Source organism: Mobula hypostoma, chromosome 18 (genome assembly GCF_963921235.1).
Source record: "Mobula hypostoma chromosome 18, sMobHyp1.1, whole genome shotgun sequence".
In the NCBI taxonomy this organism is placed as follows: Eukaryota; Metazoa; Chordata; class Chondrichthyes; order Myliobatiformes; family Myliobatidae; genus Mobula; species Mobula hypostoma.
The window spans coordinates 42271320-42290794 of NC_086114.1; the positions used below are offsets into that span (position 1 = coordinate 42271320).

The 19475-nt window shown below is 43.7% G+C and overlaps 1 protein-coding gene across 2 annotated transcripts in view; it reads right to left on the reverse strand.

Moving 5' to 3' along the window:
- The window catches only part of psap (prosaposin), a 73792-nt gene that overhangs the window by 38289 nt on the left and 16028 nt on the right, over positions 1–19475 (reverse strand). For both annotated transcript variants that reach the window (XM_063070806.1, XM_063070805.1), the window contains exons 3-5: positions 6979–7053; positions 4709–4834; positions 1859–2035 (exon numbers count right to left, since the gene is read on the reverse strand). In XM_063070806.1, coding sequence (XP_062926876.1) covers positions 1859–2035; positions 4709–4834; positions 6979–7053 — 378 coding nt within the window. The remainder of the gene's footprint in view (positions 1–1858; positions 2036–4708; positions 4835–6978; positions 7054–19475) is intronic.

Below are 19475 nucleotides of genomic sequence, written 5' to 3' on the forward strand. Positions count from 1 at the left end.
TTTTCTGTTCATCTGCAATTGCCAAAAAGTATCAGTGATCTGCTTTCTTTAAACCTCTTAAGATCTTCTACGTCGCCACCAGGGAGGAAGTTCCAGGATATAGAAATGACGGTGGAGGAGAAATTCCAAATATGGATGGCATGCAACTTGGGAGATGAACCTGTAGGTGGTGGCATTCTCATCCTGTTGGCAGAAGCTGCAGTTTCGTGAGCTGCACTTTGAATAGTTTGGGCAGTGCATTTTGTAGATGATACACACTGCCGCCACTATGCTCCAGTAAATAAACAATACAACTCCAGGTACTTCGGCCCACAACCTTGCGCTGAATTAAGTGTGAGGCCAGGAATCATGTTATAAATGACATAAGCAAGAAGGAAAATGAGGTCCTGAAAAGAAAGTTAGGAAGAAATTTAAGAATCTAGTGTTATCTCAGGGTTACTCTTTGTTTCATGTGCTAGTGGGGCAAGAACTATGAAGACAGCATAGTTCAATGCATTGCTGATGAGCTGGTGCAGGAGGATAGCTTCCGGTATATGGATCATTGGTCTCTCTTCAAAAGTAGGTGGGGCCTGTACAGGAAGTAGAGATTGCACTTAAACTGGTAAGGCACCTATATATTCACAGAGAGGTTTGCCAATGTTACTTGAAAAGGTTTAAACTATTGTGGCAGAGGGGTTGGAAACCAGATCAGAAGATCAGTAAGAGGACAGATTGAGGTAAGGTAAAGGCTAGGTCAAGTAAGGTGTGAAAGGAAGTATAAGCAGTAGCAGTTAATGAACACAGTGGGCTACGTTGTATTTATTTCAATGGACAGAGTATTACAGGTAAGGCAGATTAACTTAGGAACAGGATTAGTGCATGTATCTTTGATGTTGTAGCCATCAGGAACTTGATGAGAAGACAGGACTGGCAATTCAGGTTCCATATTTTAGACACAAAAAAGAGGGCGGGAATTGGACACCTAATAAGGAAGGAAGTCACAGCAGCACTTGCAAAGGTCATTCTGGAAAGCAGGAAATGGAGGACAGATAAATAGGTATTATGGGAAGATGCAAAAGCAACAGGATTGTTGTAGTGGGTGACTTTAATTTCCTGAACATTATCAAGCACTCCCTCGGTCCTACAGATCTTAGATGGAGCAGAATTTATTAGGTGCATCCAGGTGGGTTTCTTGACACAATATGCAGGTAACACAACCAGAAAAGGGAGCATACTTGACCTTGGATTGGGAATAGCCTGGTGATGGAGTTTCAATGGGAGTCTTTTCCCACCCTCCGCCTCAGGGTGAAATGTCAAATACTAAGACATAGGCTTAAAATGAGAAAAATAAATTTCAAAGGAGATTTGGTAGTCAGGTTTATTTATAAAAGCACAGAACAGTAAGTTCCTGGAACACACTGTCAGGGGAGCTGGTGAAAGCAGATAGGATAGTAACGATTCAAAGGTATTTAAGCAGTTACATGAATGTACAGGCAGGGAATGAAGGAATATAGACCACATACAAGCAGATGGCATCTAAGTCAGCACGGGAATTACAGGCCGAACTGACTGTTCTGTACTGTACTGTTGTATGTTCTATCTGTGTGAGCTAGTCAAAAGGAGAAGTCTATTGACAATAAGGGTTATGGAACTGGGTAAAAACACGATTGACAAAAGCATTGAGTTAACAAAAGGAAGCCCTGCAGTAAGTGTAAAGAGATGAATAAACTTATCTGATTATCAACAGCTTGCATCACCTCTGTGGTGCTCCTCCACAAGTTTGCACTGGGTTTCAATGGAACAGTGTAGGAGGGAAGCGGCTTATTTCTTACTCAAAACAAATGAATTGAACCTACATTAATGCTTCAGTGCTGATTACCTTTGGTTTGACAGTCTGCTGCGGGTAAAGTAGTAGAGGAACATTTGCAATGAAAGGAGAGACTATTTTGGACATGTCCACCTCTGGAATTTCATTGGAGATAATATCCTTTCCATTAAGTGTTGCTTGGAGCGTCTGGCACAAGTGTAAAGCAGTGCAAACGACTTCGGGATTTTCCTATTAAAGAAGAAATATGAGATATACAACAGTGGGTCTGCATTTTTTTTAAACAAACAGGCAACTGCACAAGATTATCCTTCAAGGTTCTGGGATAGAGTTCCAAAAAATCCCACTACTTACAAATCAGCTGAAATATAGGCTACATTATTAACCACAGATTACAACTTCTGTTATAAAATGTTACCATAGAAAGACTTTTGGTCAATAGCTCGATAGTTAATACCTGTGTTTCTAATGAAGCTCATCTAACCCTATCTTTTTGCACCTTATTTGGCATTTTTCTCAAATCATTTTGGGATCTGGCTTTTGCTGGCAAGGCCACAATTTATTGACAACTCCAAATGGTGCTTAGAGAGATGGAAGGGAGTCATCTTTTTGAAACACTGTAGTCCTTCTGGTGAAAGTAGTCCTAAAGCAAGGGTTCCTAACCTGAGGTGCACACAAACCTTGGTTAATGGTAAGGCTCGATGGCATAAAAAAGTCTGGGAGCCTCTGTTCTAGAGAGTTATTGTTGGGCAAAGGGTTCCAGGATTTAGACCAAATCATGAGAAAACAACTGGCAATATATTTCCAAGTCAACTTGTTAAGTGACTCGAAGGGGAACCTGCAGAAGTGAAGCTCATGTACGCCATCCACATCTTTCTTGGTGGCAGATGATAAAGGGTTGGAGGTGACATCAAACTGGACTGAAAGAGTAAATGCAGTTCACTTTATAGATATACACTCTGTCCTCCAGTGATAGGGGAAATTAATATTTAGAGTCATGGATGGAGTCTGTGAAATTGGAAGCTTGGTCCTGAATCCTGTTGAGTGCTTTGATTCAGTAACTGAAATGCCACAATATCAAGAGCAGGAGGGCAGATGTCTCTTGTCACTTATCAACCCATGCCTTAATGTTGCCTGGGTTTTTGTTTTCATATACACGGGCATGTGCTGCTTCATTTGCTAATGAGTTGTGTACAGAATTGAACATCGCCACCTGACCTTGTAATGGCAAGCCCTTTATGAAGCAGATGAAAATGGTTAAGACAAGGGCACTGCTACGAGGAACCTGAGAAGTGGTTGCAGATGTTTCAGCCTTTCTGTAGCATTGACATTAGGGATGTCACCTTTAGAGATGGCGATATTAATAGAGCCCCCACTTTCCGTTAGACAATCCACAAGGTTAGAGACTATGCTTCTTTCTGCTGCTGCCAATGGTTTACAGAAAATTGTAAATGTCCAGTTTTGAACTGACTGATCTGTTCTGACTCATTCCCGTTTAGCACATTTGTAGTACCTCACTGGAGGGTTGTTGATGTAATGACAGGACTTTGTCCCTATAATAACTGTGCATTAGTTACCAACTGATGCCATCATTGAAAGATCCATCTACTCAGGTTAAGTATGCTCAACTATAGCTCAGCATTTAACATCATCGTTCCCACAATCCTGATTAAGAAGTTGCAGAACCTGGACCTCTGTACCTCCCTCTGAAATTGGATCCTTGGCTTTCTAACCGGAAGACCACAGTCTGTGCTGATTGGTGATAACATCTCCTCGCTGATGATCAACACTGGCGCACCTCAGGGGTGTGTGATTAGCCCACTGCTCTACTCTCTGTACACCCATGACTGTGTGGCTAGGCATAGCTCAAATATCATCTATAAATTTGCTGACGATACCACCATTGTTGGTAGAATTGCAGGTGATGACCAGCGGGTATACAGTAGTGAGATATGCCAACTAGTGGAGTGGTGTTGCATCAACAACCTGCCACTCAACGTCACTAAGATGAAAGAGCTGATTGTGGACTTCAGGAAGGGTAAGACGAAGGAACACAAACCAATCCTCACAGAGGGATTGGAAGTCGAGAGAGTGAGCAGTTTCAGGTTCCTAGGTATCAAGACTTTTGAGGATCTAACCTGGTCCCAATGTATTGATGCAGTTATAAAGAAGGCAAGACAGCGGCTATACTTTATTAGGAGTTTGAAGAGATTTGGTATGTCAACAAATACACTGTTACCATCAGGTAGGAGGTAGAGAAGCCAGAAGGCACACACTCAGCGATCCAGGAATAGCTTCTGCCTCTCTGCCATCCGATTCCTAAATGGACATTGAACCCTTGGACGCTACCTCAGTTTTTTAAAAAGTATATAGCATTTCTGTTTTTTGCATGATTTTTAATCTATTCAATATACGTATAATGTATAAAGTACACTAAATAAGATTTACTTTTTTATTATTATTATTTTTCTGTATTATGTATTGCATTGAACTGTTGCTCCTAAGTTAACAAATTTCACATCACATGGTGGTGATAATAAACCCGATTCAGATTCTGCTTATCAACGTGCTCTGTCTGGTAGCTTGCCCTACATGCATCCACATTACTTATCAACGTGCTCTGTCTGGTAGCTTGTTCTATATGCATCCACATTACTTATCAACGTGCTCTGTCTGGTAGCTTGTTCTATATGCATCCACATTACTTATCAACGTGCTCTGTCTGGTAGCTTGTTCTATATGCATCCACATTACTTGGTGTGAGAGAAGGAAGTTTCCTTCTTATTTTCATGTTGATTGAGTAGAGTGGGAAGAAGATGAAGGCTAACCAGAACAGAGAGAGTTTTCATTTCAATTATGGACCGTTTAATTCAAATTCTAAACAAAAACAAAAGCTTGCATTACCAGTTCTTCATTGAGGATATCCAAGATGATTGGTAAATAGTCATCTACTAATTCATTGCAACGTGTTTTCATGGTTGCATCTGGAATCATGCCACAGGCTTTGGCAAGGTAACTTCGCACTTCCGACTGGAAGATAAAACAGGCACATTAAACCAAACCTTCAATTCCTTCTGCCTGCATAATGTCCATATCCCTCCATTCTCTGCACAGTCATGTGTTTAAGAGCCTTTTAAATACATTATCATACACATCTCTATATGCTCTGGCACTACATTCCAGACATCTACCACCAAAAATTGCCCTGCACATCCCTTTGAACTTATCCCTCCCATGCACATCCCCTCTGAATCCACATCGATTCTGAGAACAAGATATCAGCTGCCTATCTATCTATGCCTCTTAAAATTTTATAAACTTCTATCAGGCTGAATAAACTCTTCTCGGGTTTCCAATCAGGTACAGGTACCGATCATCACTGATGTTTTGCTGACAATCTCTGCCATTTTCATCAGGGATGATGCCTGGGCATGCCTAGTCTGCAGGTATACCTAGCCCCATCCTCCATCCCTTCTGATTGGTTATCCTCATCCAATCAGGTTTCCGCTGTCCAATCTGGTTTACAATTGAATTCCAGTTCGTACTCAGAGCGAGACTTCTGTCTTCGTTAAAATTCTTTTCCTTTAGTTTTCAATGGCTTCCTTCACCAGACAGTCCCAAAATCCATTGGCTCGACATTTGTAATGACTTCGATGGCACAAAACTATCACGACGTGCCAATGGCTTTTGTTCCGGGCAAGCACTAGATCCTTTTTCTATCAGGCCTCTCCTCAGTCTCCACTGCTCTAGAGGAAATAACCTTATCTAATGTCTCCTTATAGCAGATGCCCTCCAAACTCAGCAACATTCTGGTAAACCTCTTCTGCACCCTCTCCAAAGCCTTTACCTCCTCCTTCTGTAATGGACCACCCTGAACTGAATACAATATTCCAGATGCAGCCTAAACAGAGTTTTATAAAGCTGCAACATAATTTCCTGACTTTTGAACTCAATGCCTTGACTAATAATGGTCATCATGCCCCATGCCTTCTTCACCACCCTATCAACTTGTGCTGCCATTTGCACTGAGCTATTGACTTTGACCCCCAAATCCCCCTGTGCATCAAGAGTCCTAGCATTAAATTTGTACTTTCTCCTTTGCATCTGGTCTGCAAAACTGCAACACTGCACCTTTGGCTGGATAAAATTCCATGTACCATTTCTCCACCCATATCTGCAACCGATCTATATACAACACCACCAATCTCTGTGTCTTCAGCAAACTTACTAACACATTTCATCCAAGTCTTTTCTACAATCACAAACGGCAGAGGTTCTGGTATGGATCCCTGCAGAACATTACTAGTTACAGATTACCAGCCAGAATAACATCCATTGAACACTACCCCATGCCTTCTATAGGCAAGTTGATTCTGAAAGCAAACAGCCATGTTATCATGGACCCTATTCACCTTAATTTTCTGGATGAGCCAACAATAAGGGACCTTGTCAAATGCTTTATTTATTCATGTAGACAACATCGACAGTTCCATCTTTATCAATAACCTTTGTCACCTGAAAAATCTCAAGTTCCATGAAGTGGAAAGCTCTGCAGTGTACTGTTATTGGAGTAAAATTCCAATCATACTCCTTGTTTGAATGTGGATTGAGAGCACATTAAACTGAGATTACCAATTACTCAATTGCTTTCATCATATCAAATTGTTTGCCCAAGATCACATTTATGTTTGATGGATTCATGCAAGAAATTCCTTCTTGCAGCACAACAGTTTTGTCGTGGATGCACATAACCTGGCAAGGAATCTGGCCTCAGTGGATATGCATCAGAAAGTACAATTTGCTTCTGGTGCCAGTGGTTTTTAAGTATCAAAAAGATCTTGATATGGGGGCATTATGGCTTGAGTCACCTCGTCTAGTGTTGGGCACGTGGCCAAGTAGTTAAGGCGTTCGTCTAGTTACCTCAAGGTTGCTAGTTCGAGCCTCAGCTGTGGCAGCATGTTTGTGTCCTTGAGCAAGGCACTTAATCACACATTGCTCTAGTTTGTGCGAGGAGTGGCGCCCCACACAGACTTCCAATCTGCACCTTGCAAGGCATGAAAATGCCCGATGCAGGCCTCTCATGGTCTGAGTCGACGTTCCTCACCTCGTCTACTTTTAAATCGAGCTGCCCTTCTAAAAGAGGAACTATGTGCAGAACAATCCCATACAAGTACCTCAGTAGTGTTGTCCCTCAGAAGATCTCCCAACACAGTCATAACATCCTTGCACAGATCACAAGCGGCACTTTTCTGAAAAGAAATAATTACAGTTATGTACCAGTAAGTCCCAGAAAAGATCTTTTTTAGACATTTAATTCCACATTCCAGAACAGAGACACAAAGCAAAATCACCAAGAGATTAAATACAGAATTAGAAATGGCTTTCAGAACCAGATTAATGAGTTTATACTTCTGTATGAAATTGTTCTAAAAGGTAATACATAGAAACATAGAAAACCTACAGAACAATACAGGCCCTTGGGTCCACAAAGTTGGGCCAAACATGTCCCTACCCTAGAAATTACTAGGCTTACCCATGGCCCTCTATTTTCTAAGCTCCATTTTTTTTTGTTTTTTTTTTCCATCACCCTTTGCCCTGTTAGCTACAGCTGCTGCATATGACCTTGCATCTAATATCAAAACTTTATGTGGTGGATTGCATATATTTTCTACTCCAGCTATATTAGTCATTGAAGAATCAAATTCTCCATCAGAGAGGTTACTGCCATTAGGACAATTGTGCATATAAATGCCACTGACATGTTTCAGGGAGTTGCTAACCATGGCACAAGCTTTTGCAACAGATTGTATTAGGTGTTCATCATCTGCGTTCCTCCAGCCCCACCAGCTGACTTCTGGTTGACCACAGCGTGCAATCACTGCTCCATTACCCTGGTGCCTGTAGACAACACTCCGAATTCTTTACCATGATCTAAAGTTTCCAACGCTTTCAAGCTCTTATCAGTTAGCCAAGCTGGTACAAGTAATTGCTGTGGGTAACTGGCACATAACGATTCAAAGTAAAAAAAAAATGCAGCACCTACCTACCAGAAACCCATTCTCTGTCAAAGTCTCCTGTCACCCTATCCTCAGTGCATTCACCGCACCAAAAAGGTTAGCAATAACTATTTAATTTCATACTTCCAACATCAACCTTTACACTTTCCACTTGAAGACCCACAATGCTAGCCATATTAAATCTCTAACTATGTTTTGGTCCTTCCAGAGAAGCCCAACTACAAGTAATTTTCAACATTTCCAGACATATTATCCCATTAGCTTGTTCAAGCAGACATAATGGGCTTACTTTAGAGAATGAGGAGTAGAAATTTAATTTCAGACCGCAATTTACTGTAGATTCAAGATCTGCTTTGATCATCGCAGTTATAATAATTTGGGTAAAATTGATTATAAGAGACTCATGAGACAGTGACTGTTTATAGAAAAATATTCAGTACAGATGGTGATCAGTAAAAGCAACAATCTCACAAGGCCAATTCATCTCTGGTAGCTGCTAGAATAGTGCCAGTTTTGGATACCTAATAACAGGATGGAACTGAAAACAATGCATAGGTACAGTACAGTCTTGCAATGTCTTTTGGCAGGCCTGTGAGACTTCAGTTACCAGATATGAGACTAGCTGGACTAATGTATACAGCAGAATAAATGGTAAGGTGATCATTATGAGGGATTATGAAAGCACGGCAACACCTCGACACTTCCTTAGAAGTTTGTGAAGATTCAGCATGACATCCAAAATTTTGTGTGGTGGACAGTATATCGACTAGCTGCATCACAGCCTGATATGGAAATACCAATGTCCTTGAAAGGAAAGTCCTACAAAAAATAGTGGATAAGGCCTAGTCCACCATGGGTAAAGCCCCCCCCATCACTGAGCACATCTACATGGAACATTGTTGCTGGAAAGTAGCATCCATCATCAGGGTCCCTTCTCACTGCTGCCATCAGGAAGAAGCTAAGGAGCCCCAGGACTCACACTACCAGGTTCAGGAACAGTTATTAGCCTTCATCCGTCAGGGTCTTCAGCCAGAGAAGATAACTTCACTCAATTTCACTTGCCGTAAGTAGTTCAATTTACTTTGAAATTTTAAAGAGTGAAACTTGGAGAGCATAATTTCCACTGGTAATTTGAGTTATAACTAAGGTCATACATTTCTCATACAACATAGAAGGACAGAGAGTGGGACAGCACAGAAACAGGCCCTTCAGTCCACCATTTTATACTGAACTAATTAAGCTAATGGTACCTAATCCATTCTGCCTACACATGGTCCATCTCCTCAACTCTCTGCATATTTACGTAGTTATCCAAGAGCCTTTACGGCATTTGCCTCTACCACTGGCATCACCTTTCAGACTCCCACCACTTAGTTTAAAAAAAAGATGCCCAAATATTTAATGTTAAAATTACTTTTTCCGTTTGTATTGAAGTTACTACAAATAATTAGAATTTTACTAGCCCGAGAGGTGTAAAAGTTGCTCTATCACAGAATCGGTTTCCCACAGGTGACACAAATGCAATGACTGTAGTAGTTTCTTCTTTCTTAAAAACAATGGTTCCAAGATGATTTGGGGCATATTGGCACAAAGACCTCAGTCTGGAGCAACGTCAATTTCTTTCATGGTTAGTCATTTACAGATCTCTCAAGGCTGCCCAAACCTGAGGCACAGCACCATTAAGCCTGCTGACACAGCAGCTTAACACTTGTAAGAATGCAAAATGAATTGCCTTGAACTTAGTCACAGCCAATAATTTTCCAATGAAAAGAGAAATATTTCGAAGAAATATTGCTGATAGCAGGAGACATGTTTATAGGAGAAAGCAGACGGGATTGATAATTGGCCCAGTGGTAGGAAGCAGTGGGTGATGGTTGAGGACTGTTACTCAGACTGGAGGCTTGTATTTTATGGTGTGCAACCAGGGTCGGTGCTGCGACATCTGTTTCTTGTAATTTATATAAATAATTTGGATGAAAAGGTAAAAAGCACCATTCTTAAGTTTGCAGATGACAATATTATAGATGTTATTGTAGATAGTGTCAAAGGTTATGTTACATTACAGGGGAAATCTGAATCAGCTTGGTATGTGGGCTGAAGATTGGCAAGTGGCATTCCATCTAGATAAACATGAGGAATTAGATCAAAGGGAAATTGGCAGATGCTGGAAATCTAAGCAACACACACAAAATGCTGAAGGAACTCAGTAGGCCAGGCAGCATTTATGGAAAAAAGTACAATCGACGTTTAGGGCCGAGACCCTTCGGCAGAACTGGGGAAAAAAAGATGGGAGCAGATTCAAAAGGTGGGGGAAGAGAGAGATAAACACAAGGTGATAGGTGAAATCAGAAGGGGGAGGAATGAAGTAAAACTCCCTTGTCCAGGAAGGCACATTGCTTCAACTTGTTCCTGCCCTACTGAACTCATATCTGCATACCGCAACTCTGTCTTAACCTCCCTAAATGTGATGTAGTGTATTTTGGGAGCTCAAACCAGGATAGGACTTAACACAATGAATGCTCGGAACTTGGTGTGTGTTATGGAGCAGAAGGAATTAGGAGTGCAAGTGCATAGTTCATTGAAAGTGGCATCACACAGGTAGACCGGATGATGAAGATGTTTGTTACGCTGGCCTTCATTAGTCAGGTTATTGAGTAGTGCTGGTAAGTTATGTTATTTTATATGAGACATTGGCAAGGCCTCATGGAGTACTGTGTACAGTTTTGGTCAATCTGTTACTACCTGTTAAGTGCAGAAAAGGTTTACCAGAATGTTGCATGTAGTCCCTGGGACGTAGGAGATTAAGGGGTGACCTAATGGGACCATGACGAGCATAGACAGAGTGAAAGCACATTGTCTTTTTCATAGAGATGAGCTGCTAAAAACAAGAGAGCATAGGTTTAAGATCAGAGGTGAAAAATTTAGAAGGGACATTCATGGCAACTTCTTCATGCAAAAGAGTGTTGCATATTTGGAGTGAGCTGCCAGAACCAGTGGTTGAGTCGGGCACATTAGCAATGTCTAAAAGATAAGTACATGGGTAAGAGAAGTTTAGAAAGATACATCCCTTATGAGGACAGATGGGGCTAGCTTGCTAGACAACACAGACAGCACTGACGAGTTAGATCGAAGGAACTGTTTCCATAATGTAACACACTTTCAGAATTTCTTCAGTCCAATTGAGAAAGTGCTTCTAGGTAAAATGAGAACTATTACATAACTGTTCATTTTAAGTTTGCCAACAGGACCTGGTTATACCAAATTAAGTTTTATAGCTCAGTTTAAAATTAACTTGGTTTTGGATTGCAGAGACAAAGGCAATAGGATCAGATTGCTCTGGACATACAATCTATGTATATGAGCTGTCTTATGCATTTATATTTATTGTTTTTTATTATTATGTTCTTTATCTTATTGTTCTTTTTTTGTGCTGCATCAGATCCCGAGTAACAATTATTTTAATCTCCTTTACACTGGAAATGACAGAAAACAATCTTGAATCCTGAATTTAAACGCAAACAACAGGAATTCTGCAGATGCTGGAAATTCAAGCAACACACATCAAAGTTGCTGGTGAACGCAGCAGGCCAGGCAGCATCTATAGGAAGAGGCGCAGTCGACGTTTCAGGCCGAGACCCTTCGTCAGGACTAACTGAAGGAAGAGTAAGGGATTTGAAAGCTGGAGGGGGAGGGGGAGATGCAAAATGATAGGAGAAGACAGGAGGGGGAGGGATAGAGCCGAGAGCTGGACAGGTGATAGGCAAAAGGGGATACGAGAGGATCATGGGACAGGAGGTCCGGGAAGAAAGACGGGGGGGGGGGTGACCCAGAGGATGGGCAAGAGGTATATTCAGAGGGACAGAGGGAGAAAAAGGAGAGTGAGAGAAAGAATGTGTGCATAAAAATGAGTAACAGCTGGGGTACGAGGGGGAGGTGGGGCCTAGCGGAAGTTAGAGAAGTCAATGTTTATGCCATCAGGTTGGAGGCTACCCAGACGGAATATAAGGTGTTGTTCCTCCAACCTGAGTGTGGCTTCATCTTTACAGTAAAGGAGGCCGTGGATAGACATGTCAGAATGGGAATGGGATGTGGAATTAAAATGTGTGGCCACTGGGAGATCCTGTTTTCTCTGGCGGACAGAGCGTAGATGTTCAGCAAAGCGGTCTCCCAGTCTGCGTCGGGTCTCACCAATATATAAAAGGCCACATCGGGAGCACCGGACGCAGTATATCACCCCAGTCGACTCACAGGTGAAGTGATGCCTCACCTGGAAGGACTGTTTGGGGCCCTGAATGGTGGTAAGGGAGGAAGTGTAAGGGCATGTGTAGCACTTGTTCCGCTTACACGGATAAGTGCCAGGAGGGAGATCAGTGGGGAGGGATCACAGCCATGTATCCTTTCTTGGAACGTGCCTCCGTCGCCAACTTACTCCAGTTGGCTTTAGGATTCGTTTCCAAGCCTCTCAATTTGGACCTTCTGAGGATCCCAGGTACTCACATTTTATTGACTCTGCCTCTCGCCGCTTCTCCTGTCAAGCTCTGAAGGCGACGCTCTCCGCCATGAGGAGGTACTTGGTGTCCCTATCCCAGACCCTTCCACACCTTCGGGACACTTTCTTCGCCGTCTGTAATGGTCCTACCCGTTATTTCATCCTCCGTCGGATCCATGCCTGCAATCGCCGTTTTTTTGACTTTGTCATGTTGGGCAAGGATCGCAAGATCTTGCATCTGCGGACTCCAGAGCCTGCCGGCCCCGACGCTAGCAGGCATGAACTTTCGGTTGCGGCTCCTGCCATTGATCTCGGCGGCTCCAACACCTCGGGACATGTTCAGGGCCCGGACTCCAGCAACGACCATGGACACATTCGAAGTGATTACGCAACCACCAACTGCAACTCCAGCCTTGAACTCCAGGCCGGGTCTTTATGTACTGCTGTTGTGACTCCCGTCTCCCCTTCCCCCACCACCACTCCGCAGCCCCGTCTTCCTCAGATCCCACCGTCAGCTCCTGGGCCCTCAGAGCCTCCATCTTTCTCTCACCCCAACCCTCCCCTCTCCACTGACACCCCCAGCCTCCCCCCTCCCCCCTCTGATCCCAGCTCTCATCCGTGCCGGGTCTTTACCATCCCCTCCGACCTTCAACTGTCGGAGGCAGAACGCTCTGTTCTCAGTAAGGGCCTCACGTTTGTCCCCCTTCGCCCACACCTCAGCGAGTTCCGTGTTCGCCACGATGCGGAACTTTTCTTCCGCCGTCTCCGTCTCCGAGCCTACTTCTTCGGCAAGGACTCTTCCACCCCCACCGATGACCCCTTCTCCCGTCTTCAACCCTCCTCTTCTTCATGGACACCCCGCTCTGGTCTTCTGCCTGCTCTGGATCTCTTTATTGCCAACTGCCAACGGGACATCAACCGTCTCGACTTCACCGCACCTTGTCCCCATTCCAACCTCACTCCTTCGGAACGCTCTGCTCTCCACTCCCTCCGCACTAATCCTAACATTATTATTAAACCCGCTGATAAAGGGGGTGCTGTTGTAGTCTGGCGTACTGACCTCTACCTTGCCGAGGCACAGCGACAACTCGCGGATACCTCCTCTTATTTACCCCTCGATCGTGACCCCACTAAGGAGCACCAGGCCATTGTCTCCCACACTATCAACGACTTTATCCGCTCAGGGGATCTCCCATCCACTGCTACCAACCTTATAGTTCCCACACCCCGCACTTCCCGTTTCTACCTCCTACCCAAGATCCACAAACCTGCCTGTCCTGGCAGACCTATTGTCTCAGCTTGCTCCTGCCCCACCGAACTCGTTTCTGCATACCTCGACACTGTTTTATCACCCCTTGTTCAATCCCTTCCGACCTATGTTCGTGACACTTCTCACGCTCTTAAACTTTTCGATGATTTTAAGTTCCCTGGCCCCCACCGCTTTATTTTCACCATGGATGTCCAGTCCTTATATACTTCCATCCCCATCAGGAAGGTCTCAAAGCTCTACGCTTCTTTTTGGATTCCAGACCTAATCAGTTCCCCTCTACCACCACTCTGCTCTGTCTAGCGGAATTAGTCCTTACTCTTAATAATTTCTCCTTTTGCTCCTCCCATTTCCTCCAAACTAAAGGTGTAGCTATGGGCACCCGTATGGGTCCTAGCTATGCCTGCCTTTTTGTTGGGTTTGTGGAACAATCTATGTTCCGTGCCTATTCTGGTATCTGTCCCCCACTTTTCCTTCGCTACATCGACGACTGCATTGGCGCTGCTTCCTGCACGCATGCAGAACTCGTTGACTTTATTAACTTTGCCTCCAACTTTCACCCTGCCCTCAAGTTTACCTGGTCCATTTCCGACACCTCCCTCCCCTTTCTAGATCTTTCTGTCTCTGTCTCTGGAGACAGCTTATCCACTGATGTCTACTATAAGCCTACTGACTCTCACAGCTATCTAGACTATTCCTCTTCTCACCCTGTCTCTTGCAAAAATGCCATCCCCTTCTTGCAATTCCTCCGTCTCCGCTGCATCTGCTCTCAGGATGAGGCTTTTCATTCTAGGACGAGGGAGATGTCTTCATTTTTTAAAGAAAGGGGCTTCCCTTCCTCCACTATCAACTCTGCTCTTAAACGCATCTCCCCCATTTCACGTACATCTGCTCTCACTCCATCCTCCCACCACCCCACTAGGAATAGGGTTCCCCTGGTCCTCACCTACCACCCCACCAGCCTCCGGGTCCAACATATTATTCTCCGTAACTTCCGCCACCTCCAACGGGATCCCACCACTAAGCACATCTTTCCCTCCCCCCCCTCTGCATTCCGCAGGGATCGCTCCCTACACAACTCCCTTGTCCATTCGTCCCCCCCATCCCTCCCCACTGATCTCCCTCCTGGCACTTATCCGTGTAAGCGGAACAAGTGCTACACATGCCCTTACACTTCCTCCCTTACCACCATTCAGGGCCCCAAACAGTCCTTCCAGGTGAGGCATCACTTCACCTGTGAGTCAACTGGGGTGATATACTGCGTCCGGTGCTCCCGATGTGGCCTTTTATATATTGGTGAGACCCGACGCAGACTGGAAGACCGCTTTGCTGAACATCTACGCTCTGTCTGTCAGAGAAAGCAGGATCTCCCAGTGGCCACACATTTTAATTCCACATCCCATTCCCATTCTGACATGTCTATCCACGGCCTCCTCTACTGTAAAGATGAAGCCACACTCAGGTTGGAGGAACAACACCTTATATTCCGTCTGGGTAGCCTCCAACCTGATGGCATGAACATTGACTTCTCTAACTTCCGCTAGGCCCCACCTCCCCCTCGTACCCCAGCTGTTACTCATTTTTATGCACACATTCTTTCTCTCACTCCCCTTTTTCTCCCTCTGTCCCTCTGAATATACCTCTTGCCCATCCTCTGGGTCACTCCCCCCCGTCTTTCTTCCCGGACCTCCTGTCCCATGATCCTCTCGTATCCCCTTTTGCCTATCACCTGTCCAGCTCTCGGCTCTATCCCTCCCCCTCCTGTCTTCTCCTATCATTTTGCATCTCCCCCTCCCCCTCCAGCTTTCAAATCCCTTACTCACTCTTCCTTCAGTTAGTCCTGACGAAGGGTCTCAGCCTGAAACGTCGACTGCGCCTCTTCCTATAGATGCTGCCTGGCCTGCTGCGTTCACCAGCAACTTTGATGTGTGTTGCTTGAATCCCGAATTAAACAGTTTCTTCAGAATACAGGCCATTATATCACCTAATATAAACGAGCTACTGTAATATTTAATTGCAGATTGTTGTTGATGCTACCTTATATTCTTGGCATAGCTGCTATTACCCTGAAATGATGGTAGGCTTCTCAGTGAACACATGCCGACCTTATATAAACAACATTCCCATGATAAGGCTTGATCAGACACAGCACAAAATTATATTCAGTTTAAACATGATAGATAATTTCAGTAAAATCCTCACAGAATTGTAAGCACACTGATGTCTGTCTATTCCAATCCCATTTGCTCAGCTTTGGGCCAGATCCCTCTACTACTTTACTATCCAAATGCCTTTTAAACTTTGTACAGTAATTGCTACCTTCTATCTTCTCTGGCAGCTCCTTCCAAATATTCATTAACACTCTGTATGAAAAATTACTCCTCTGCTTTCTTTTAAATTTCTCTCTTCTCACCTTAGACTGGCACACTCTAGTTTTAAAGTCCATTGCCACGGGAAAAAAAATCCCGTGTTTCAGTCAAAATCTTTCTTGATAAGTTGTTCAAACCTGCTCCATCATTTAATAAAGGCATGCTAATCTTATTCTGACCGCAAATATCTTTTACATGCCTGCCACTGCTGTTCCAGTGTGTTACCTCTGAATCTATCTACCCAACCAAGTTTAACCAACTGTGCTCTCATTCTATTGCAATTTCTTCAAGTTTAGGACATTACTTTCAGACCTCTGTTATTCACCCTCAAAGTGAATTTGAAATTCTGTCATCTGTCGCTAATTAATCTAGTTTTACTACAAAATTCAAATCTAAAGTAGTTACAACATTGGTTGGTTCGGAAATGATTTGATCCATGGAACCATTTCAAATAGTGATGAATATACCTCAAGGCTATACTTGCCAATTTGATTTGGCCGACCAAGTGATGATTGAACAGTACAGCACAGACTCTTTGGCTCACAGAGTCTGTGCCAGCCCTGAAGGCAAATAATCCCATCTGCCTGTACTGGACCTGTATCCCTCTATTCCCTGCCTGTTCATGTGCATGTCTAAATGCCTCTTAAACATTGCGGTTATATGTGCATTCCTGGCAACTATCAACTTGCTTCGTAAACATCCTTTAAAAACCTTCCTCCCAACCCTAAAGCTATGCCATCTAGTATTTGACATTTCCATGTTGGGAAAAAATTCTCACTATCTACCCTCTCATATTTCTAGAAACTTCTATCAGGTTGCAGTATCCAATGCTCCAGAGAAAATAATCCAAGTGTATGCAACTTCTCCTTATAGCTAATGCACCCCTGTCTAAGCAACACCCTGGGGAACCTCTCGAGGAAGCTAGCATGTGATTCTGACATGCTGAGAAACTGATAGACACGTATCATTCAAATGACGAAGTTCCTCAATGCAGCTTTCCGGTCACTCAGCTGACAGGGCTTCACAGAAAGGCACCAGATTGTCCTCGTGGACTCCTGCCTCAATTTTTCACAGAAACAACCTGATTTTGGCAGATATTTTGTTGAAGGTTGCAGAAAGGTTCTTCCTCACCTTAGCAACTAAGTCACCAACAACAGCCCCTCTTTTACCATTCAGGTACCATTATTGTTGGTACCTCAGAAGGGCTTCTCGTTAAGACCCTTTAATTTTTCATTTTTTTATAGAAACATAGAAAATAGGTACAGGAGTAGGCCATTCAGCCCTTCGAGCCTGCACCGCCATTCAGTACGATCATGGCTGATCATCCAACTCAGAACCCTGTACCTGCCTTCTCTCCATACCCCCTGATCCCCGTAGCCACAAGGGCCATATCTAACTCCCTCTTAAATATAGCCAATGAACTGGCCTCAACTGTTTCCTGTGGCAGAGAATTCCACAGATTCACCACTCTCTGTGTGAAGAAGTTTTTCCTAAACTCAGTCCTAAAAGGCTTCCCCTTTATCCTCAAACTGTGACCCCTCGTTCTGGACTTCCCCAACATCAGGAACAATCTTCCTGCATCTAGCCTGTCCAATCCCTTTAGGATTTTATACGTTACAATCAGATCCCCCCTCAATCTTCTAACTTCCAGAGAGTACAAGCCTAGTCAATCCAGTCTTTCATCATATGAAAGTCCTGCCATCCCAGGAATCAATCTGGTGAACCTTCTTTGTACTCCCTCTATGGCAAGAATGTCTTTCCTCAGATTAGGGGACCAAAACTGCACACAATACTCTAGGTGTAGTCTCACCAAGGCCTTGTACAACTGCAATAGTACCTCCCTGCTCCTGTACTCGAATCCTCTTGTTATGAATGCCAGCATACCATTCGCCTTTTTCACCGCCTGCTGTACCTGCATGCCCACTTTCAATGACTGGTGTATAACGACACCCAGGTCTCATTGTACCTCCCCTTTTCCTAATCGGCCACCATTCAGATAATAATCTGTTTTCCTGTTCTTGCCACCAAAGTGGATAACCTCACATTTATCCACATTAAATTGCATCTGCCATGAATTTGCCCACTCACCTAACCTATCCAAGTCACCCTGCATCCACTTAACATCCTCCTCACAGCTAACACTGCCGCCCAGCTTTGTGTCATCCGCAAACTTGAAGATGCTGCATTTAATTCCCTCATCTAAGTCATTAATATATTTGTAAACAACTGGGGTCCCAGCACTGAGCCTTGCGGTACCCCACTAGTCACTGCCTGCCATTCTGAAAAGGTCCCGTTTACTCCCACTCTTTGCTTCCTGTCTGCCAACCAATTCTCTATCCACATCAATACCATATCCCCAATATCGTGTGCTTTAAGATTGCACACTAATCTCCTGTGTGGGACCTTGTCAAAAGCCTTTTGAAAATCCAAATACATCACATCCACTGGTTCTCCCCTATCCACTCTACTAGTTACATCCCCAAAAAATTCTATGAGATTCGTCAGACATGATTTTCCTTTCACAAATCCATGCTGACTTCGTCTGATGATTTCACCGCTTTCCAAATGTGCTGTTATCACATCCTTGATAACTGACTCCAGCATTTTCCCCACCATCGATATCAAGCTTACCGCTCTATAATTCCCCGGTTTCTCTCTCACTCCTTTTTTAAAAAGTGGGGTTACATTAGCCACCCTCAAATCCTCAGGAACTAATCCAGAATCTAAAGAGTTTTGAAAAATTATCACTAATGCATCCACTATTTCTTTGGCTACTTCCTTAAGCACTCTGGGATGCAGACCATCTGGCCCAGGGGATTTATCAGCCTTCAATCCCTTCAATTTACCTAACACCACTTCCCTACTAACATGTATTTCCCTCAGTTCCTCCAACTCACTAGACCCTCAGTCCCCTACTATTTCTGGAAGATTATTAATGTCCTCCTTAGTGAAGACAGAACCAAAGTAGTTATTCAATTGGTCTGCCATGTCCTTGATCCCCATGATCAATTCACCTGATTTATGAAGCAACATCGGAAAAAATGAAATTTTCCATGAGCAGGGTAATGTCTCCTAACTTCACTTCATCCAACTCTGTTCTTCCACTACCTGACATGTAGCAGAGGATGAGTAAACATGCCCTAACTATGAGGAAAACTGACGGCACTGTCTTCTATCCATACGACAAAAAATTATTGCTCTACTTTTGAATGGCTTGAAAGTGAACGAGTCTACAAGCAACCTCTGTGTTATTGCAAGTTGAGTTTAAGATTTCATATTGCTATCATCACTGGGCTCATTTGTTCACCTCCACAACATCACACATTACACCACCTGTGATATACAATGCACTGCAATTAAAGAATTTTAAGTGAAAATCTGGCTGAGTGGTGCCACAACAACCTCTCACTTAATGTCAGCAAGACCAAGATTATTGATATCAGGAAGAGGAAACCAGAGGTCCATGAGCCAGTCCTCATTGGGCGAAGAGAAAAGGAGAGGGTCAGCCACTTTAATTTCTTCAGTGTTG